At 37.8% G+C, this 25,076-nt stretch overlaps 1 protein-coding gene across 4 annotated transcripts in view; it reads right to left on the bottom strand.

Annotated features, from left to right (window-relative positions):
- The window catches only part of rarab (retinoic acid receptor, alpha b), a 145,519-nt gene that overhangs the window by 59,379 nt on the left and 61,064 nt on the right, over positions 1–25,076 (bottom strand). For all 4 annotated transcript variants that reach the window (XM_067416741.1, XM_067416731.1, XM_067416768.1 and 1 more), the window contains exon 3: positions 16,541–17,231. In XM_067416741.1, the coding sequence (XP_067272842.1) occupies positions 16,541–16,709 (169 nt within the window). In that variant the 5' untranslated portion in view covers positions 16,710–17,231. The remainder of the gene's footprint in view (positions 1–16,540; positions 17,232–25,076) is intronic.

Below are 25,076 nucleotides of genomic sequence, written 5' to 3' on the forward strand. Positions count from 1 at the left end.
AGCTGCTGCTTTGCCGCCTCCCTCACGTCTTTTATTTCCATCCCTCCCTCTCTGGTTGCAGCGCTTTCTACTCACATTACCCTCTGTTGAGTGATAAACATTGTCTGTGGGCAGTAAATTCAGTCTGAGCCTGACAGGCCTCCAATAAACCAGTCTATTCTCTCACTGTGAGGAGGCTTTGGTCTGGAGGCCCACAGGAAGGGAATGCAGACACACACACACACACACACACACACACACACACACACACACACACACACACACGCACACGCACACGCACACGCACACGCACACAAACAGAGAGATAGAGAGAGAGAGAGAGAGAGAGAGAGAGAGAGAGAGAGAGAGAGAGAGAGAGAGAGAGAGAGAGAGAGAGAGAGAGAGAGAGAGAGAGAGAGAGAGAGAGAGAGAGATAAACAAGTTAAGAGGGACAAGATACATGTGGCATACATCATGCACATCAAAGGCACAAATAACGAACAAACACAGGAGACACATTCATATACACTTGCACAAAGAAACAATGATCAACAAGCGTTTGATTAAAACTCTCTTGAAAGAAACTAGCCGGATATGCATTGCATGTATGACCCACGATCAAAAGCTTAGAAAGCCTCACTATACAATAAATGTTTATGAAATCACACACGCAATGAGTTCAGCTGAAAATACCAAGTGATCAAGCTAATTTCTTAAATTTGTCTTTATTTCTTTTTCACTGAATGGCATTACTGTTCTGCTCCAGCTCCTTTTTATATCACCTAAAACCACAGTACAGCCACTTATGGCTAACTCTGTAATGAGCGGTTAGATTACAATTTGGCAAGCAAATTTACACAGTAAAGGAAATACCACCTGCTGCACATTGAGCAAGCAAAACGCAAAGTACAAGGCAGAAAGAAACCACACGTGAGTAAGAAGTAGCAAATATCGGGCATTTGGAGGACAAATTCACTGCTTACATGCCAATTCATTACAAATGATTGTTATACTTCCAGACTTGGTTGTACTAAGGATTTCCTTCCACACCTCTGAAAGACTTCATTAGCTTTTGTTCACTGGACTAGTATAGGCAGATACATCAGTCTGATATTTAGGTATTTCGGGACACGGCAGTTTATTCTTGTATCAGTTCAAAGATCTACTGTCAACCTTCTGAACAGATCAGTCTTTTGTGAATCGTTAAAACATTGTGTAAATTTAGTTCTTTAAATGTCAAATTCTCATTTGCTCTCATGAAACGGTCTTATTTGCATGATATCATTTTGCTATTGGGCTCATTGTTCTCTAGATATCGGTATTGGCAACAGCCACTGAAAAACCCACATTGGTTGACCACTAGAATGAACCATCCGACAAATGTTCTTATCTTACAATGTCCTAAAAGTTTTGTAAAGGTCTAATAATGCCAAAGAATGATGACTGAAATCAAACACCCACAGAGGTCCCGCAGCACCACATGACGATTTACAGACGCACCCATAAACTTCCAGCCAATAATGGAACAGCTTCTTTTCATCTACTGATGGCAGCTGACAATTACGAACATAGGCAATAAATTTGGGTGGTCGCAGGTGTGCTCCCTTCATATATTGGCTCCCCCTGTCCACTTTCCGTCTCACTAATTGCATGTTTTAAGCAGAGCTGTCTGCTGTGTCCATTTCTTTGATTGAAAGGGTGTTTATTGGCTACTCTCCACTGAAGTGGCCAGCCCAGTCCTTGTGTAACGTATACAATATAATAAGTCACATTGCACAAAGGCATTGTAAATGCTTTTACCTAGAAATCAGAAGTGCAATTGAATTAATAAACATTTTTTATTGATATATCAATAAATATTACTATTTATTTCACTTTTTTCCTCTCACTTGATTACCAGAGTCAGACCTGCTGTATCAGCTCATCTGTCACAACATAAATCCTGCCTGCTACACATCAGCATTTCCTGTGTGTGTGTATGCGTGTGCGTGTGCGCGCGTGTGTGTGTGTGTGTCTGTTATGGAATGTAGAGCGGGTGGAGACTGTCACAGCTGGATTGGGAACATCTGTCAATGCAGATTCAAAAATAACTTCTTACGAACATAACAATGTGCTTCTGTGATTATACAGTACCCTACAGCCAGCGCAGTATACCGAGACAAAACAAGACGTGAAAGAGGGACTAGAAGCATGGAAATTACACCTGGTTGTGATTTCTTCAGTTTGACAAACCAAGTCAAGAACCAACATAATGTGGGTAACAGTTTACAGTTTCATTCTTGAGTCAAATAAATCATTACAGCTGAGAAAACTTAAAAATGTCAAATGAAAACACTTGTATTTGTATGAATGAGTGCTTCCATAATAACTTGCAGGAATTCTGTGGCCCACACAGGCCAGAATTACATGAGTAGGCTTTATGCAGCTTAACGCAAACGTTGAGGCATTTAATTATAGTGATCCTCTTCGATGTGTGTGTATGTTACACAAAGAGCAATTAAAAGGCTATCAAACACATACTAAAGAGTTGGTGGCAGTAGTAGTGGTTTTGGCCACACTTGCGAGGACAAGACGCTAATTATGTCACAGTCCCACAAACTCTCTTTTGAGGCGCATGCAGCTCATACAAGTTAGAATTTTCTTCCTTGACTGTCAACGACTGCTACCGGAAAACTTTAAAAGTCCATAAAGGTTTTCTGTGAAGGCAGAGTAAACAAGCGTAGGAAATCAACACGTGCTAAATCATTCTATAAATACACGCCCAAATAGGCCTATTAAATTGCTTAAAGAGTTAACGGCAGCAGGCTTCCCCCAGGGGCCCTGATTTACGGGACATTGTGTGCGTCTGTACTTGTGTGTGGCTGTCTGTATGAGTAAACACTATGTGTATGGCAGCCTAACGTACCTCTTTCCGCACTAAAAACTCTGCATTTTTAGTTTCATCCATAAATGGAGTCCTTTAAAGCTCAGCAATGGCCTTGTGAAGTTATTTATGGCTGAAAATGGGGAAATCATATTAAAAAAAATGTCAACCTTCAAACAATTTATGAATAAAACAAACAACGAATGTACACTATAAATCATTTTGATTTATCCCTCAATTTAAGAGAGCTCAATCACTACAATGTGTTAGTGGCCAGGGAAACTGTAATAAAGATTTGGCCTTCTAAGGCTATGTCCACACTAGTGTGTTTTCGTTTTAACACAGCGTTTTAAAATTAAAAGATCACTACATGACTGAACCGCATGTCAGATGACCATTCATGCACACTAGGCATGCACGTACAAGTGAAAAAAGTTGCAGATTCAAGAAAACCATGCCCCTTGCGCATGTAGGCTAGCCTAGAAATTTAGACGCACCCTAGCGGCAGCAAATCTAATTTGCCGTGAGTGTCGTCTAGCAACTCTCAATTGACTTCCGAGCTGGAAAAACCAAACTCTGGTCAAGCCAATCACATCCTACTTGTAAACAAAGAAGCTGGCGAACGGCGGTCTTTCGAATCAGCTTTGACTGCGACTCTGGAAGACTTGGAGTTAAGCTTTTCTCTGAGAAAAGAACAAAGAACGGCACTGAAGTTATTCTTAAGAAGGGAAGATGTGTTCAGAGTTTTGCTGACCGGTGAAAGTTTAACTAGCTCCGCTTCACGTTGCTCTGCTTGGTTGTAACACTACCCTATCGTGTGCAGAGGGAGTTCGAAAGATAACCGTTTATCCCGCCCCTCGGACTGAGCCCTGTCTATGGTGAGTTTACAGACCAAACATCTTGATGTGGGTCTGGCTTGTCAGGCTGCATGTAGGCAGCTGCAATATTATACAATTCAGAGTTTAACTGCGCAAAAGCAACAAAGCTAGCATGTTATCGTTTACATGGTCATTGAGGCTGGTCTATTATTGACATGTTCCTGTAGCGTAATGGTCATAGATTTAATTAATTAGTCATAGATTTAAATTATGTTTATATGCAATGCATTCTGGGACTGCCTTCTCCATAAGGGATGCATGCAATGGCACCTTAGATTTGACCAAAACAAGGCATCCTAACAGGCAGAATAATTAATATTGTGAAACAATGTTTACATCTATGATGTTACAAAACAAATCTGCTCAACTTTATTTGTATTACTGAAAAGGATTGAAATGTGTATATCACCCAAAGAAAAAAAACGTATTAACTTAGAAGTCCACACAAATATAGAGCTTTCCCAATACAATCTTTTTTTTTTTTCGTTTCAAGAAATATCTGCATACGCACAAGATCACTGAAACCGACTCAAAAGGATGTAGTATACATGCCAGGCAGGTGTGTGGCGCTGTGATTCTGCCACAGAAATACACAAAAAATGGAGAAGAAGAGTTATGGCTAGAAGGGATATATATATATATATATATATATATATATATATATATATATATATATATATATATATATATATATATATATATATATGTGTGTGTGTGTGTGTGTGTGTGTGTGTGTGTGTGTGTGTGTGTGTGTGTGTGTGTGTGTGTGTGTGTGTGTACAATAATAGTCTTTTACCGTGCTGGACGTAGTGTGATAACATCACCGTTCCACAAAATATACGGATTGGCTGTGGACATGAAAATGCAAGAATGTCGTTTTCAGATTTAGCCACTCTGGGACCCGGTTTCAGAAAATATCGGATTGATGCTTCCAAAATGCCAGATCCGTGTGGGCGAAACGCTCATACGGTACAAAATGTACACGTATACAGCTAAACGTGCATGGGGCCTTACTCTCTAAAACCGCGTTCCTTTTCCAGTGACACCACCTAGGGTGTGTGGGCCGGTCCATTTTCCATTCTGGTATAGTACACAACATTTTCACAAGCCCTATACATTTTGTCTCACTGAATATCCTATTGCACTTTTCCATCCATCATCCCATTGCAGAAGAGCAAACTACAGGACTGAATCAATGAAGCTTTGTTTTTTGATCAGCAGACATTAGCTTTTTTTTTTTTTTTTTAAATGGACAGAAGCTCACTGAAGATGTGAATCATATACAAGCACACAAAAGCCTTTTTATGAGTCAGAAGCCAAACCACCTCAGCTGATACTCTAATTATGATCATTTCAAGTTATATAAAGAAGCAGGCTGTAAGGAGAAAATACTTTTTCTGAGAGTACCAGTGAAAGTATGCTTTTCACACTCCTACATTCTAGACTAATAAGATTTGACCTACACACACACACACACCTCTCTTTCAGTGCCAAGTGTTCATGCTTGCCCTCATTTCCAATACAAGGACTCGTGAAGGTCGAGACTGTGAGCGAGAGATCAGAATAGGAGCAATAGCAGCAGTTACTTTAACAGGCTTTTAGCGACTTGGGAGTGCAGTTCTTTTAACAGTGTCACCCTGAGGCCTCTTCCAAACGCATGATAAGAGCCTCCTGCTCTCAAGGGAATCAGTGTCTCTCCCCATGTAAGCTAAAACTGACCTCCATCCTGCTCCATCATGATGGAGGTCCTCAATGTTAAATGTATTTAAGAGTGAATGTGACAGCTTTAGGATGTCAGAACGATCCTTCGCTATGCACTTGAACACATGCATCTAACTGATTGTATAATGGCTGCTATTAAGATTTCAGTTATTAAGAGTTTATTCTCTACTGGGTTTTTATTAACTATGGCCACTTTTGGCCATACTCACATTAATTCATAATTGTAACTTTTTTATCCGCCATAAACATTTCCATTACAAAATAATTTCTACGACATACTCTACAACTATTATGCAATGTTTGAATGTGACAGAAATTACATTTTACATGTTTTGGGAGAAAAATGGTTCCCTTGTCCCTTGCCCTGCTGAGGCTAATTTCATAGAGAGCATTTTACACATCATAACTAATGTGTTAAATGTTTCACAGAATTATAATACATGTTTATTACGGTCAGTGAAATATTGTAACAATTTACAATATGTAACAACTGTTTTCTATTTGAATATCTTATTACAATACATGCAAATGTAATTTATTCGTTTGAGGTCAAAGCTGAATTTACAGCATCATTACTCCAGTCCTCATAATATATTGTTTCAGGCTTCTTTGATTAAAAGAAATGTTAGAGCATTTATTTGAAATAGAAATTATGATTTACCGTCTCTTTTGATTAATTAAATGAATTATTTCTCAATAAGTATTAATTTCTTATTAAATCATTTTAAACAGACCCCAGTCTTTTGAACAGTATAGTAAATAAATAAATATTTTCTAATGGCCTTTCATATTTTAAGTCTGAAATTCATTTTAAATCAAATAAAAGATCTATAAAAAAAAGTTGTAATGTGACCGTCATATAACAAAAATGCAATGCTGAAGTTATAAGGTCCCTAAATTTAAAAAAAATTAAAAAACTTGAGTTCCTGATAGTCAGAAAGGCTGCTGTCATTTAGCCAGGAAGATGTAGCATATGAGCGACAGAGAGAAAAGCAAGAAATTCAAGACCCAAAGGAGAGATTCTTCTCCGAGGGGCCGCCTGACCCAGGGTGATTTAAGATGCCTGCAGGCTGCACGGTCGCCACCCTGTCTGGTTGCCCCCCGCTGCACATTGTCCGGACACTGTGATCAGTTGATGCCGCCCGAGCCAACATGAGATCGCTGCACGCGAGCAGAATATGACTGTTGGTCTGGGCCAATGACTCATCAGATGGTAATGCAATACAGAACTACTGTCTAAAGATGAACACTGCTGGAAACTATTGCCAAGACACATTCTTATCAGATTGTAACACCTTTTCACGATGAGTAAGGGGACTTTGGTTTACACAGTGACACAAACCCAACTTAAAGGAAACACCAGCGCTTGGAACGTACGTGGTGAACTGACGTGCAAAGACAGACGTTTGCGGTTGATGTTAAATGGGTTTAAGGTAAATTGGCATGTTGACAAGTAGGAGGCGTGTAGTCAGGGCTGTGGCCCAGCGGTTAACACACATGCTCAGACATGATGCAGGGTCAAGACCCAAGCCATTTCTTCATACCGTTCCCACTTCTTTTCCCCAACATACAGTCTATACTTTCACTGTCAATAAAAAGTGACATAATAATACTAAGCCCTAAAGAAATAAAAAATGAAGCTATACTAATAGTAGATTTTTAGCCAAGAAAGAGCGCAACAAAAATAATTTACTGATCTTACACAAAAGTTTGCAGGATGTTCAGAAAATAAAATTAAGGAAAGTAATACTTTTTTTTAAACAAGGATCGGGATGCATTCAAATTGATCAAAAGTGCCAGCAAAGACATTTATAATGCTACAAAATATTTATGTTTTAAATAAGCTCTGAACGTTGAAGAATCCTAAGAACATTATTTTTATATTCTAATACCTATGCATTATACCTATAATGTTTTTTACTATATTTTTGTGGTTGTTTTAAAAAAGTGTTTTTAAAGTCTTCATTACAGGTTTGAATAAGTAAATGAAAGCATTTTCCATTTTTGGGGAAAAAAACCATTCCTTTAAAGGGTTAGTTCACCCTCAAAATGAAAAGTTATTAATTACCCTCTTGTTGTTTGACACCCATAAGATATTTTTGCCTCAGACAGGCCTTCATTGACACCAATGGCATTTCCTCTCTCAAGACCCATAAAGGCACTAAAGACGCCGTTACAAAGCCCATCTCACTACAGTGACTCTACAATCATTTTATGAAGCAACGAGAATAGTTTTTGTGCGCAAAAAAAACTCAATAACAACTTATATAGTGATGGTCCAATTTCAAAACAAAGCTTCAAACCGTTATGAATCAGCATACCGCTTTCATGATTCGGATCGAGTGTCAAACCACCAAACTGCTCACGTAACCTTGGCCATCCGAATCATGAATGGAGGCCTTTCTAAACCCTCGGATTTCAACAAAAATATCTTCATTTGTGTTCTGAAGACGTACAGAGGTCTTAAGGGTGTCGAACAACATGAAGGTGAGTAATTAATGACAGAATTTTAATATTAGGGTGAATTAACCCTTTGAGAGTTATGACAACCTCTCCAGTGTGTAATATGCAGAATAGTTAGCAGCCATTAACAGATGATGAAATAGCACAAGACATAACAACCTGCGTTTATAAAACTACCGATTGGGTCAAACTAATATGCCTGCAGATCGGAGCTGGGCTGTGACATGAATACGATGAGCGGTGAAGTCCGGTGGAAGTAAACAACATCAGCATGCATCAAATCAGAATAGTCAAAAAAACAACAGCCATGCTCGTCTCAGACATGAGCGAAGTGTGACAGTGAGACTGTCATGAGCTCGCTCCATTGCTCCGGGCATCCAGAGAAGGGCAGCCATGTTAGACACTTGGAAATGAGCAGTGACAATTCTCCCGGCATCAAAGGTACCCGCTCTGCCAGTTCATCAACCAGGCACCTGAAAAATAGATGCATTTGACAACATTCCCCCCGTCACAAAACATAGATTAACTCTTTGTCGTTTTATTGCTATTAAAAGATTGAACCGGCATTTTTGACATGAGCACCACAGCTTGATGTGTCTGGACATGCGCTAACCACTTTAGATCAACTTAAAATGTTTACTCCGGTTCGTACTTCCATTTTGCATACGCAAAATATGCAATTTATCAAAATTAATGCAAATTTCTACTCAAGACTAATTATTCCAATCGCTGCCATAAGCAACTGAAGTGTAATTAAACATCATATCCTACATATGAATGAACTAGTGACATGGTGGCCCTGGTTGGAAGGTTAGGAGACATAAATATCACCCTGACAGGCCCGCAGGCTGAACGCCCAGCCCAGGCGCGTCCCAGGCGGAGGCTGCCAGATGCAGATCCATCATCCACACGGCCAGCACAGAGAAAATATCCACTGTGAAGAGGAGTAGAAGCAGCAGGCTTGACAAACAATGGTGGTCTGCTCCTCATTCAGAGGAGATGGGAATCCTGATGACATCCGAAAGCTAAATGACATGGGCAGCACCTGCCTGAGCAGACAGGCAGCATTTTCAAACTTCTAGGAGCAAGAGTGGAACCAGGGACCCTCTGACAGGCCCATCTCCTTACACATGCAACAGTGAGTCAACGACTATAGCATGACATCTATCAAAATGTCTTCCAGACAGCTGGTGTAGGACAAGGAGCTCTTGTAACGGCCACGGGCTGCAAACCACCAGTCTGACAAACACCAGAGAGATGTGTCAACTTCATGTTTTGGATATGTTTGGTCAAAGGTCAAGTGAGAATATTCTGTATAATGGACATAATACTCTTTCAAGAAAGAATCAAGAATTACAGTTAAAACACCAGCATCTAAAATAAATCAAATAAAAAAGTAATTTTAGGCATCAAAACAATACATGAAAGATGGATAAATAATCAGATTGAAATCTGTAATAGAAAAAATATTCAGTATGAATTACAAAATTGCTTGTTTTACACTCTAAAAACAATTGGTGCTATTTGGCACTAAAAGTAGTTCTTGGCTTGTAATCATAGGGGAACCACTTTTGGTACCAAATAGCATATCTTTAAAGGTGCTCTACAGCACCTTTGTCAAATGGTGCTATGTAGAACCCATAAGAGGTGCTATATCGCATTTTATTTCTTCCTCAATAATGGTGCTAAACAGCACCGACAGTAGTTCTTTGGCATGTAAAAAAACTTTAAAGGGGCTTGAAAGCAGTGGTGCTATATAGCACCTTTATCACCCCAAAGAAACACTGAAGAACCATACAGGGGCTTAACAGGTTCTGGATATGGTAACGGTGCTATATAGCACCTCAATCATCCTAAAGAACTAGTGAAGAAGCGTTGAAAAACTACTGAATCACCAATATTTGGTGCTATACAACACTTAATGTGGTTCCCCTATGATTACAAGCCAAATAACCACTTTTTAAAAGAGTGCAGAGTTTTTTTAAGCTTATCCAATTAAAACCAATTGATTAGAATTAGTAAGTTTGAATTGGATTAGAATTTGTTTGGTTACTACAAAATAGTTTTTGTAAGTAGTCTGAAATGGTTTATTGTGCACTTCAAATTAACATTATTAAAAGGATGTTGTACTTTTTCTTCAAGACACGAACCTGATGAGCTCAACAGAACAGAACTAAAAAATGAACTCACGCAAACATATGTGCTCTTAAAGGGACATCGCTTTTCAGGAGATCGTTGCTTCATCCTTATCCCGAGGTTAACGTAGTCAGCCAGATCCGAGCCGGATCAGGGCCGTATCCAGATCAGATGATGGACCTGAACCTAGACACGACCACAACGCAGCCCTGATACAGCAGTGACCATGTTAATTAGAAAAATCCCCTGTCAAGACTTCTTTGGCACGATCCTTAGCAAGGACCACAAGAACGAGACAGATCTTCTGCACAGACCTATGCAGCTTCATCTCCATACCAGCTTGACGATTCCCATCTTTAAGCAGAAGGAACTAGATGAAATATTTTGAATGCTACAAATCCGCAATCTGAATTGTGACTTGTGATGCAGCCTGAATCATAATCGCACACAGTGTTTGTTTGTTGGCAAGAGGAGACCCCCCCCCCTTCTCAAGAAGAAAGATTTTTATCCCATTGACAGATTATTTATCTTATTTTTAGCAAAAACTGTCTTAATTTTGAGTTATTTTTTTCCAAAACAAGACAATTACTTTTGCTTGTCTAGTAAATACTTCTTGTTTTAAGATTTTTTTGATGTTTGGACTAGAAACAAGACAAAAATACTAAGTAAGAAAAGCGTTTTTTGCAGTGTTACTGATTTGAAGGCACTGACGCTATTGTATGAGAACTGAACTTAGCTGGACGATGATGGCATCAGTGGTTTCTGCAGAATTGCTTTATAGATTAAATGAAATAATTGATTAATTCAAGATTTATTTTTATAACGAAACCAAATAAACACTGAAGCCGAAATGAACATAATTAAATAATCTGCATTGCACAAAACTCTATATAAATAAAGGTGACTTGACTTTTAGTGGTGAGATAAGTATAGACATGGGGTCCACTCAGTATTGAGAGGAATTCAACATTTTATGCCGGCATTATCATGCATCTCAATCATGCAAATGATTCAACACATCACAGCTACACGTCAAGGCTAAAGGTCACCTGAACATCGAGGGAAATGAGGTAGTATAAAGAGACACTCCTGTCGCATTAGCTAACACATTCTGCTGTTGTTGCTCTGCTGCTGCTTACGAAAAGCCAATGAGACACAGCGGCAACAACATATCAAAAATTAATAAACCGAACCAGGGAGAGTCATCTTCATTTCCCAACAGAACAGAGCACAGTTTGCCGTGCTTTGAATATATCTATGCTTTTCTTTCTGCAGGGACCCTGGAGGGAAGCAGGCAGGGGTTGTTGGTAGCTGATGCTAACCACTTTGTGGCATTAAACAGTGTTCTATATTTAACTCAAGTGACGCTTGGGGGGAGCTGGTGTCAGAACAGAAGTTTGAATCGGAGGAAATGGAGCTATCAAGGTTTAGGGCTACACAAAAATAATACAGCAGCCCAGATTTGTTGAAAAACGTCTGGAAGACCCAGCAGAACACAACACCTGACAGGCCTGATCCGGGTTACACACTTTATTATCCTGCGCTAGCCCTGCTAACTCTGGTTTAGACTGAGAAACTGAGCCAAAAAGATACAAAAATGATCAAAATAAACATATAAATAACAAATGTTATATAAATCGATCAATAAATAAATGCATGAATTGCATGCTGTCTCTGATAATGTGGTCATATAAACTGTGTTTTATTATTACCCATAAATCATTTAGAAATTTAAAGCAATCTAAAACTGCAGGACACTTCTGAAAATGTTATGCACATTTTGGAAGCAGATTTTTTGCAGTGCAATTTGCTGAGTTGCAAATACACTACATTTGCTAGCGGAAACTAAATGAAATCCAAATGAGACCTCACAGGTTTTCAAAAAAAGAGCTGAGTCATTCATGTCATACTTCACTGACACTTTGTGAAATCTGGTCACCAATTTTTTACTAAGCCTCTATTTGTGATAGCTAGTTTCACAGAATCACTTTCAATCTTCATCAAGGAGGACAGGGGGCCAACCTTTCACTTCCGTTCTAGAAACCACACTGAAACACTCACATATCATGCTAACTAAGATGCCCAAATCGGAAGTAGAAGTCTGCTAGTTCTGCATAACTCCACTGAGCCCAAATCTAATCACCGTACCTTCCAGCTGCTTGAATTCTGTGCCTGGCAGTTGACACATCATTACAGCACAGCAAGTGACAAGAAGCACCCTGGGGATTCCTTCTAGCGGCTGTTTAAGTCAAGTTAGGAGAGTCGACAATAACAGGCACCTCCATATCCATCCATATTCCATAGCCCAACTCCAGCGGAAGACAATAAATAAATGCACTGCACCCCATCGATCCACGCTCTATCATTTGGACCTCATGCAAATACACCGCCCAAAGCCAAACCAACAAATTTATTTGGGTATACAGTCTCCTTGACTAATAGGTTTACCGGAGGTAATTCCATGCAAACTTTTGCATCATCCTCTGTAAGCAAAATAACAACGTTCCCACAAAATCCCGACTCCCTTTTCTCACATGGGGCGCCAAATTTTTGACAGCGTGCCTTCTTGCGAGTCTTTCCGCAAGTCAGCATGGGGTGTGTAATAATTAGCCCCCAAGAGCGTCAGAGGGTTGTTCGTCACATTGCACTATGCAGAGAGGCACATTAGTAGCTCCAGGCCCAGGAGGGAGCTGCCGCTGACTGACTGCCAGAACCTCCCTGCCGACGTTGGTTGGCGCAGCCACTGCATCAGTAGCTGACTCAAGAAGTGCTCCCACCCACAGAGTCAAAACATGTACTGTCATTTCAAGGGTGCAAAGTGGACGGCAATGTCCCCACAGATCCCTGAACGACAGAAACTTTTTCTCTCTGCAGGGATGATTGAAAGGATACAGTGTGAAGAAAGGGGAAACCAGAAATCATCCTGTTGTATAATTTACTCACGGCCTTGCTTGACAATATATTAATATTCATGATCTGATCTGATTTTGCATAAAATAAAATTAAGCAACATTGTAAATATTGTGAGGATTCATTCAAATATACTTTTTATTTGGTCATTACATTTTTCTAAAGACATTTTCCTGTCTTACAATATGTTTTAACAGCATCTCTGATTTAAAGGGGCATTATGTAGTATTTTTGCAGTATATCCAAAAACCACCAGGGCAGTGTTATATATTTTGTCAGTTGAGGTCTTACAATATCCCAAATGTTTCTAACTATTTGTAAATTTCGAAAAAATTGTTATTTTAACCAAGGAGTCGGGACGTCTGAGGGAGTCGCCTGTCAATTGCGTCATATCTCCATTACCTTAGCAGTACTCCTAAGCGCTTTACTCTTAGCAGTGTGTCTTGGCAGCCGCTGAGTAAAAGCACAGAGTAACGTCATAACATCATTTTAAACACACTTAAATGTATCTAATATGACAAAAAAGAGCTGCGTTACCTCATACTGATGACCTGAAAAGCAGAAATGGCAGCAGCGACTGTGTCCTGTCATAATAAAAGTCCCGCTGCTCGTGAGCCATGTGTTGCGAGACAAATCAGCTCATCTCCTCAACATTCGGTCCTGCTCTGCTTCATACTACAGTAATGTTAATAACTGCAATCCATGAACATTTCTTCCCATGTCCTAGTGGATTCTTTTCCACCGGCTGTGAAGTAAAGACCACATGTCCCAAGATTCTGTGCTTAAACTTGCCGTCAACATGCGTCTTTGTTTTGAAGAGGCACCCTCTAGCGGATGGAAAATTTACATAGTGCAGCTTTAAACATCAGTAGCAAAAATGGCATAAGAGTTTGAATCATTTCCATGAATCTGTTCAAACTGTCATTTTTATTGAATCAATTAAAAACTCTGATTCAGTGACTGCCACCATTACTCAAAATAATGTTGAAATGTTTTCTTTAATAGTAGCAAGAAAACTGGTGTAAGAATCAATTCAATTCACATTTATATGTATATCGCTTTTTAAAATGCATATCGTTTCAAAGAAGCTTTAAAGAAAATGCACACGCGCGTCTACATTCCAATTAGACTGACTGGTTATCAGAGGTGACTGTGTCAGTCATGCAGTTAGCTAATAATGTATCCATTACGGCAGAAATAATGAGCTCATTGAAGTAATTATTACAAACTGTGATAATGATTACAATATATGAAAAATGCATCGGTGCATGTAGATTCAGAGTTTGCGTAATAGTTTTGTTTTCGGTTTGTTTCCATGAAACAGTTCAACCTGTCATTTTCAAAACGTTAATTCAGTGATTTGCTTCATTACTCAAAATTGCTCATTTCATTAATAGTATTAGCAAAAATGTCATAAAAGAAACGAACCAATTAAAAAAAACTGATTTGTATCATTACTCAAACTGGTCTCAAGTTTAAGCATGTTCAAACTAAATTTCCGCCCCAAATTCAGAACTCTGGTTGAGCCAATATTGCTTTGGGCTGGTTGGGATACTCAAACAATAATGTTTTGAAAGTGCCACAAAGCAACAATGTTTACATTTACTTATACTTGATGATGGTACTTCCTTTAAAGCTGTATTAGAGCAAATACATAAACAATCAAAGAAATATATAAAATATTGTCCAAAAAAAAGAGAAAAATATTAAGATGATGTGTGATATACTGCACTATTGTTTATATTAAAGATGATATGAGGAAAGTAGACTTTTTCATTGTTCATTCAGTAATCATCAAGTACTCACATGCAAATATTCCAGCACAAACAGACCCAAGCAAACACACACAGTTCTAGTTCATGTAAGGACGTTCATAACCCCAGGCAGTGTGGGCAGCACTGCATCTACAGGCACCGTTTTACCCAAGAACATTCCGGTGGTTTTTGCACCTCAAAGTGCAGAACAGGCCAAACATCAGATAATCAGATAACCTTAAAAAAACTATGGCATCTGACACATTAAGTCCTCATGAAACAGCAGGATCATGCATGGGCTGTAATCAAGTTCAATGAGCATAAAAACATCTGTCAGACCACAATCAAAACAGAACCAAAACTTCAGAGAGGTTTTAAATAGTCAGTCACTCTTACACATTGATCTAAAGTATATTTCATACATTTATGCACATGCAAACTATGCTGAAATAGATTTGCAATAGATAAAAAGAGCTATAAAAGCTAGACTTCCTTCAAGCATTTTAAAATGGTCCCATAGTGGTTGTTGGAAAATTCAAGCTGGGCCTCAAAAGTATTTAATCAAGGGTCTCTCCTGAGGTTTAATATGGTCAGTGGGTGATTTGTAAAGTTCACAGAGAAATAGCAACCACCATATCTGAGAGAATAGACTGTAGTGGGCACATCTGCAAAGGTCCAATCGAAGCGTCTACTAACCGTTTGTTTACAGGTAAACAAAGAGACAGTTCATCCAAAAGTAAAATCATACAGAATATTTAATTGGAGAGCTGCATAATCATCTGATTTCAATGAATATCGATTTCTAAAAAAGCCATCGTACGGCTTCACAAGAGTCACTACTTACATGTTAGCCTACTTAAACTATTGTTAAAACGTTTGGTGCCAGTAATATTTAAAAACAAATAATAATAATTGTATACTTTTATCCAGCAAAGATTTTGAAATTGATCACTATGATATGGAGGCAGTTTACGCTTCAAAGTAAAAAAACCAACAAACAATACAATTATTGTACAAATCACAACTGTGAGATTTAGATTTACATTTTGAGATATAAAAATCCCTTGTAGAGTAGCTTGTAGTTTGTTTACTCCAAAGGGACCATTTACACAAAACGTGAGATGGAAGTAGAACAAATGTAAACGGAAGCTCGAGACAACTTTTTTAAAAAGTTGAACTTCCTTTAATTTGAGTGCTGCATTTTTTTTGAATGTGTGCAAGACATTGGAAAAGACGCGAATGCAATGGTCAAACGCGTCAGTCTATCACATGCTGATGTAAAAAAAAAAACATTTCAAATTCACACAGAGCAAGGTTTTGCATGGACTCTAAACCCCAATTTATAAATTATATGTGTGGCACATATAGCCTACGACGTACCCTGTTGTGTACCTCTCCAAAAAAAATAACAATGTATTGATTCTAAGCAGACCGCAAGCGCTGTGATTGGTCTGCCAGAACCCCTCCCTCAGGGGTACGCATGCTCCCTCTGCATGTGTATCTGCACATAGACACGGACAAGCACGCAGAAGCCCACGGCGTAGAGGCTATGGTGCAGGTCCGGCGCAGAAAAATAAACCACCCTTAAGGCAGATTTTTGGGTGAACTGTTCCCTTAAAGTTTAGCTGTGCTGCATCTGTAAGTCCTGCATGATTAGCCTCAGGTAATGGATGTTTATTTAGTATGTACTTCTATACTCAGCCCATTTCACAGTAGCACACTACAGAAAACTCTTTCCCAGACCACTGTGCGCTTTTGTTTAAGTGTGTCACACCTAAATGCATCTTCTAATGGCAAGTCGCAGATGTTTCACACTGGAAACGAGGGATACTCACTTGCAGGAGATGGAGTGCTGTATCCACTGACAGGAAGTCCTGGAAGTGTTGGAGGGGAGAGCCCTCCTAGCATATGAGGAAAGAAGTACGGGTAGTGCGGCATAGGGAAGCCTCCTAAAGGGGTGCCTAACCCTCCAGGGCTGGTGCAGGGGTTGCCGTTTCCAGACATGGCACGCTCAGATACAACACTGAGTCCCAGACCTCTGTGCAGGCTATCCGTGATGCCGGATGTCTACTTTCCCATAATGAGCTACTTTTGATAATCCAACTAGGAGAGCTTTGTCTGCGATTATGGGTGCTTACTATTGTGGCTGTAAGACAGAGACAGGTTAATGACTGGTGATCCAGGGTGTGTGTGAGTGCTTATGATGCCATTCAATCACAGTGCACGGCTCACAGATGCACCACTCTTTGTTTCGGTGTTATGCAACTCTCTGGATACAACCCCAATGTTCTCTTGGAATAGAAGTGTGTAAGGCAGTATATTCCAGCACTGTTTGACAGGGATGTTGTGTAGCAGCAGCAGAGCGGTGACTCTTCAAAAGCACCTGAGCTCGCTCAAATCCACCAGTTTTCAAGAGGCCGACTAGGAAGACGTGATGCAAGAGGAATCGAAACACTGTGCTCCAGAGGTTACAAAATGTTCTTGGGTCAAACCTGTCAGAGCGAGTCAGTCCAACCCAACAGTGACCTAAGAGAGACAGAAAAAGAGTGGAAATGAACATAGGACATTTTTAGATGCGGTTTACATGTGCGTTTAAAATAGCCCCAGAGTGTGTAGTAACCAATATGGTCAGAAAGACTGATTTATTGGCTGATATTTGATTACACAGCTTAAATGATAACAGTGTATACCTGGCTGATTTACAGATTATTTTACAAATGTATTGACCTCTCCCTTCTGCCAATATTTTTTATTAAATTATTTTATCATTCAATTTAATTTCATTTTGCCGTCATTGTCATACACTCTTTTCCAAATATTTAAATAATTCCTGAGAAGTACACACTTTAGATTATTAAATGATGTGTCAGGCTTCATTCCTAAATAAACATGTTTAACATCAGACAATTTCACTAAACCACACTAAAATGTTTCAAATGTCTGAAGATTTGTTTTCTTCCTTTTTTCTTATGTTTTTCTTATTATTGCACAACAAGGATGTATTTATTTGAACACAAATTAATTAAAAACTGTAACATTGAGTAACATCTACATCTACAATGTCACCTTAAGCAATCATTTTAAAATACTGATTTGATGCTCAAGAAACATCAGTGTTGAAATCAGTTGTGCTGCTTACAATTTTATAAACTGAAACCGTGATTTTATTCAGAATTCTTCGATGATTAGAAAGAACGAAAATTATTTGAAATATAAATCTTTTGTATCATTATAAATGCTCTTACTGTCACTTTTGATCAATGTAATGCATCCTTGCTGAAAAACAAAAATACAAAATCATACTGACCCTAAACGTTTGAATGGTAGTGTACATCACATCACAAACTGATTGGACTCTGTTGGACCTCTAGCCAAGGATCTCGCCTGCTTATCATTTAAATAGTTTGGTTCTGTGTTTGCTGTAGTAAGTCTTACAGAAAGCTATCAGAAACCCTCCATCTCTCCTAACTCCGCCTGAATAGATCTTTTATAGGTAGTTTCATGCACTTCATTTGTGTGGCAGCAGCATGTCTTACATGCTCACACCAACACTGTAAAAAATATTGTTGGTTTCACTTAAAAAAGTTATTAACCTGGTCGCCTTAAATTTTGAGTTCATTGAAATTAAAAAATTGAGTTTATACAATGAAGGAAATTTATTTTTAATAAATAGAAACTCAAAATATCTGAACCGCATAAAACAAAAATTGATAAATCATGAAAATAGCTAACTTTAGCATGTTTCGCTGCGTCATCACAAATAAAACACACACAATTACCCAATATGCTTATAAAATCTTTTAATAATATTTGAATAAAGTTTGTCGATTCTCAAAAATGTTCATTGTATTAACTTAACTTTTTTAATTTCAATGAACTCAAAATCAAGGCAACCAGGTAACTTATTTAAAATATTTTTACAGTGAGCTTGTCTGTGAATGTATTGACAGTAACAAGTCTTGTACTTTCTCTGCAGCAGCAATGTACCAAATCTATTCCACCAAGACCAAATACATTAACTTACATCTTATCCATTATCATGCTAGAGAATTCAGAGAATAGTTTGAGTCACGTCTTAATCATGATTGAAATACTGATTCATGTAATTTTAGTGTTCACAGTACCATAGTGACTGTGTTGTAGAATCATTAGGAACAGTTATGTTGACTTACACTAATATTAAAACCTGTAACTGCTTTCAAATATACATATAATCACCACAGAACACAGATTAGATACACTGATTGCTGAAGTCTGGTTTAATAAGCATTTTTGTGCTCCATTCTAACAGGGTTAACTGACAGGCATCTGGAAACTGGAACATCACAATCCATCCAGTTTGACATCAAACCTCAGAAAGTGTGTAAATAAACTGATAAATTAGAGAAAGAAAGCCAGCGAATTTACACCCAGGACCTGTTCTTGAGCACTGAACCCAGCTTGACAGCATGGGAAAATGCTGCCAAGGTCTTCCCTAGTGAGCTTGTTAACTGTAGAGCTCCCTCAGGAGCACGGAGCAGGATCTTCACATAGACCGTCTGTCAGAAACCCTCATTAACACTATCTATCTGGGCATAACCTGAAAATGTGAGTGCACAAACTGTAAGGAGGAGGAAAAACACAGTTTGAAGAACCTGCGATGATCTCTCCCAAGCCCCAATAATAAAAAAAAAAAAACCCTGCTCTGTCTGTAATCAGTCAGTCTGTCTGTATGCAAGCCTGTCATGCTTCTTCACCATCGCAGCATCTACCCTCACCTTCCGGCTCCATTTCTATGACCGTATTTCTGCTTGACTCTACCCATCCATTCTCTGGACTACACAACAGATACGAAATATTGCACAAATAAATCTACTTCATTCTCCCATATGGGATATGCATTATGAATCTCCCTGAAGGCATGTGAAGCATCATGGATGTATCGCTCGAGATAGCGCTCGAAGCAGGAATGAGAAACTGAGTACTAAGTATAAAAAGAAGGCAGCAAGAGGGAGAGATCAAAGCCGAAAAAGAGAGAGTGAAGACACCTTATTGTGCTCCACGCAGCTCTCAAATCTCACTCATGCATTATTAAACGGCATACTAAGTAGGTTAAACCCCACTGGTCCCCTTTACATAGCAATGAACTCGCTAATTCAAACTAATTCAATGCCAGAGAGTGTGTGAGAACGTGTGATAAAGAGAGATTAGAGGACTCATGTATTTGTGTGAAAGACAGATAGACATGAATAAAGACGCCAAGAAGGAAAATAGTAATACAGTTAAATCTGTATTAAGCATATCCTCACTAAATGTTATTAGATTTATGACAGGAAAAAATTGTAAATTAGGTAAAATAGGTCAATTTAGCCTTTAAGTTAATGTTCTCCTAAAAGTTTCATTGTTAACAGAAGATAAAATCTTTAAATGCATCATTTTAAATGTACAGTCTTTTACATCTGTAAAAATACACCAAAAATATTGATGAGTCTCCCTGCACTAGAAAGTTTGGTCCGTGTTTAGGCTCAGTAATGTATATATTTTTAAAGAAAGTAAGTAATTAATATTTTGTTCATGAAATAATCCTAAAACAAATGCAACATGGCCTTCACAAACATGTTAAAGGGGTGGTAAAACACGATTTCACTTTTCTAACTTTAGCTAATGTGTAATGTTGCTGTTTGAGCATAAACAACATCTGCAAATTTACAACGCTCAAAGTTTAAAGAAATCGTTTTCTAAGGACTACAGCAAATGGCCGGTTGGAAACAGCCTTTTCCTCTAGGGTTGGTGACATCACCAGCTCCAATATTTACATAAACCACTCCTCCGAGAATATTAAATAAGGAGGACAAGGCCATTTTTTATTGCTGAGGAATAGGAAACGCTGTTATTTTCATCCGGATTGCAGGTCTACTTTGTTCAGCCTTCCTAGGGACTGGGGAGTTAGGGATCAATGGTTAAAATTAACTTTTAACTCAGTCCCTCATTGTTGTTACCCAGATCACGCTCTCTGTGGTACACATATTTTTGGAGGAAAGCTCACGATCATCGCAAGTTCAATGTAGGATTCGCACAACGGCTTGTCCTGAAAGATGGAGCAGTTCCAACTAAAAACAGAAGCTGTTTACGGGCCACAATCTGTAAGTATGATTTATTTTTTTGTTGATGTGTTTTCCTGTAATAGTTCGTATTGTTAATTGTCTGTTGCAGCAAGGAAGTAAACAAATAACAACACTGTTTGCCTCTGCAAACCAGTTTGCTAACCCTTTGACACGTACGATCACATTCTAGGCTGGTCACTGAAGTGTACGATCACATATGTGGTTAGAAAGTACAGCGATCAACTGCCAAATTCAAAAATGTAAACCTAGTTTTAGCGCGTTGACTGAGTGAGTGAGAGACTGACTGAGCTCAGTGTCTTTTAATGTTTATTTTAGGTTTCATACACTTCAAATTACATTACACAATCACAAAAATGTCACATATGTCAGGAGAAGCGGATGATCTTAAGTTATAAATCCAGCATGCCCCATCTCCGTCAGAGTTTAAACATATACCGGCGGCCGGACCACAGCCCGTGATAACTTTACCGATCAACACAACCATTGTGTTGTAAATCCAGCAGGCTCAGACTCCCTGTCAGTGTTGAAAACATATAATGGCGGCGCCACGCCCACAGCCCATGAACCCTTACCGATTATCAAACACGTGCACTGGCGGTTAGCAAATCACAACACACTGACCCAGCTAACCAATTTGAGCTCATTGTGTATTTTTGAGGGACCGGCTTCATAGAACTCGGAAACCATCAGACCGTTTTTACAAGGAGGGACAGAGCAGTGTAGAATAATGATAAAATATATGAAAAATAAAGCTTTTTTTTTTTTTTTAAACAAAGCATGAACACGTCACAGCGCGAACCCACAAACACAATCAAGCCTTTGAAAGAAAGTGTTTTACCACCCCTTTAAGCATCACAACTGTTTTCAACATTGATCATTTTGAGAAATGTTTCTTGAGCAGCAGCATCATATTAGAATGATTTCTGAAGGATCACGTGACACTAAAGACTGGAGTAATGATGCTGAAAATTCAGCCCAGGAATCCATTTTAAAATATATTCAAATAAAAACCGTTATTCTAAACTGTAATATTTTTGACAATAACACAAAAACAATTTTACTGACCCAAAATTTTTGAATGGTAGTGTGCATTCTAAATCTATCAGCACATGTAAGAAAAATGTGCTTGCAAAGCGATTTCGCTGGATCTTTATGAAACTAGATTTACATACCCACTACACAACGATACAAGAGCTGACACACAGGCATATCACAAACACGAGCAGTGCACATACACCACACAACACAGTTAGAATCACTCATCAACTGAGGCAACGGGCACAATCAGAGGTGCTTATGTTTACGACAGTGAATAAGGGACACACGTAATATAATCTGACAATGAAAGTAAATGTGGGTGAAGGCACACTAGTTCCCACCAAATCATGCATGCAAAACTAGGCGATGCATAGCTCAGCAAAAACATTAACATGCACACACTCAGAGTGAGAAACTCATGTTTCATACCAAAACAACATCAGAAGTGCCCTCTCTTCTCACACACACACACACACACACACACAATAATAATACAATATGGTGTATATAATATTTTTTATATCTAAGCAGTTTACCAAAATTAATCGGAAAGCAAAGCATAACTAAAATCATGACAAATGCATATTTTTGAATAGTTTCACATATGACTAAAATAAACTGACCCCAAACTTAAAGTTTTTGCGTGACAGAATCTCTTTTGAAAGAGATGTTATCTCTTCTGACTGGATGAGCAAACTTCAAAAAGTTACTCAATTTTTTTTCCACAATTACTAAAGCCCATGCACACATCTTTTGAACATACCTAATCCTGTAGTACTTCAACATTTGAGTTGGAATTAGTTTTTTCATTTTTATTTAATTTGGATTGTTTACAGTTTTATAACTATAGAAGCCTTTAAATTGTTACCATTTAAAATCTATTTAAGGACAATTTGCTCATACGTTTGTACTTTCATGATCTGATTAACCTGTCAATCTACCATGTATATTTGTATGGAAGGAGATGTTTTATTAAAAATCTAGATCGCTGCAATCATAAATTATCAATCTTTCTATATATGGACACATACAGTGCAGGCACATTCACATTATTCATGCATCATGCATGCTCTTCAGCAACCCGCCTTAACAATCTCTTCTTATAAATGTTTTAGTGCTTACCTTAACCAGCACCACATGAATCTCATGCAGTAGTGTGTGTTTGAACATATTTAGGCTGTATATCTGCTGAAATATACACACTTGTATACACATATATGTTTCAAAACATGCTGTTTGGTTGTCTCTTGGACCAGGGAGACTATTTTTGAATGACAACAGGGGATAGAAATGGCATATCTTGAGGCAATGATAAGAAAACAGAACCAGAGTATGTGTGAGAGAAGATGATCTAGCAGACTGAGGGAAATGTGCAATAACAAAAGGTCAAGGTTTGTGGCCCAAGATTCAGGAACCTTGACCTTTGCTATTTCAGCATAACTTGGAGAGACATGTGGTCCTACTTTAGGAGCTTACACACACACACACACACACACACACACACACACACACACACACACACACACACACACACACACACACACACACACACACACACACACACACACACACACACACACACACACACACACACACACACACACACACACGTTTCCCTTTCGATTTTCGAAGTTGCCTGTGGCATTGGTCCATGTCTCACATATCTGCACTAATGAATGACTTAAATGTCAGAGTCAGTGAAAGCAACAGTGGTACTGTCAACAGTATTTATTTTACATTATCATGCTAAAGTAAGTATAAAATAAACCATGAAAAATACATTTACTGTGCAAAGTGAAGCAGAATTATAGTTGGCATTTTATTTCATTTCATGTTGACCTAAAACATGTCCAAAATGTTTATATTGTGGAATAGTTAAATAATTTTAAGTTAGAATAGCTGTTTTCTACTTCAAAACAGCTGTAGTGCTTAACATTTTTCTGGAAACCGTATTTATTTTAGGATTATTTGATGAATAGAAGGTTAAAAAGGTTAAAAACAACATTTTGTTAATAAAATGTAAAAAGAAATGATATACACACTGACACACACATTGTTTACGACATGTATAATATTTCAATATATTTCTCTTTAAAATCAATGTTGTTCTTTTTAACCTTCTAGTTGTCAAATAATCCTAAAAATATTAAACACAGTATATATATTGTTATATATTATTATTTAAAAAATGTTTATCTGACCCCAAACTTTTGAATGATAGTGTATCTGTTGTTGGCCTATATTTCTGTGATATTTGTAATCAATAAGAAATATAACGGAAATAAAAGGCAATAATTAATTCATTTATTTAAAATAAATATGGGATTTAATTGAACATACTTATTTCTCTGAAGACGTGTCCAATAGCATCAGAATAATTTTAATTGTAATAATTTAACTATTTTCCTTTATTTTTATATTTAGATATTTTTAATCATGTAATGCTGACTTCAAAATTAATAATTAAAAATACTAACAATAACATTAGAAATATGTTAAATATAATTTTTTAGCAAATCTTAAAATGAATATCAATTTTTCATAACTGTATATTATACAATATAAGATGCCAAATTTACATGCAACATTTAAAATGATTGATTTGATGACTGAAATTATTGTTTTTAATGTATTTATACAAGATTTTAAAATCTCCATTTATTGGTTTTCAGCCATAACTTGAAAATAAATATCAGACAGAATTTTAATAACATCACTGTTAAAAATTACCAGCAATTCACAATAATTAACAGTATTATTTTACAGTAACTAGTTGTAATTAAGTTTCCCTGTAATATCCTAATTAATAGCTGTAAAAACTACAGTATCCTTGGATTTTACAGCATTTAACTCTTATTTTACAGTAAAATATTGCAATCTAAAACCTGCTGTTATATCACAACAAGGTCTGTAATATCACAGCAACACAGTGAATTTTTGTTTTGGGATTTCACAGCATTAAACAGTATTATTACAGTGAAATATTGTACCTAAATATGCCCTGGGAATTCACATGACATAACAGACCAGTTTTGAACTGAAGGCGCCGTCGTCGTATCCCTCTTTTATTCCAGGCTGAATGGAGAAGGTGAGCAGCATGCATTTTGTAGGACTTACACCCATGTTATTTTAATATAATTATAATATTTACTTTCAAAAAACGTTTATCACATGACACAGTTCACATTTTGTTAGCAAGTGCCCAGAATTGATAAAAAGTTCTCTCACA

Source organism: Pseudorasbora parva, chromosome 2, assembly GCF_024679245.1.
Source record: "Pseudorasbora parva isolate DD20220531a chromosome 2, ASM2467924v1, whole genome shotgun sequence".
Taxonomy (NCBI): Eukaryota; Metazoa; Chordata; class Actinopteri; order Cypriniformes; family Gobionidae; genus Pseudorasbora; species Pseudorasbora parva.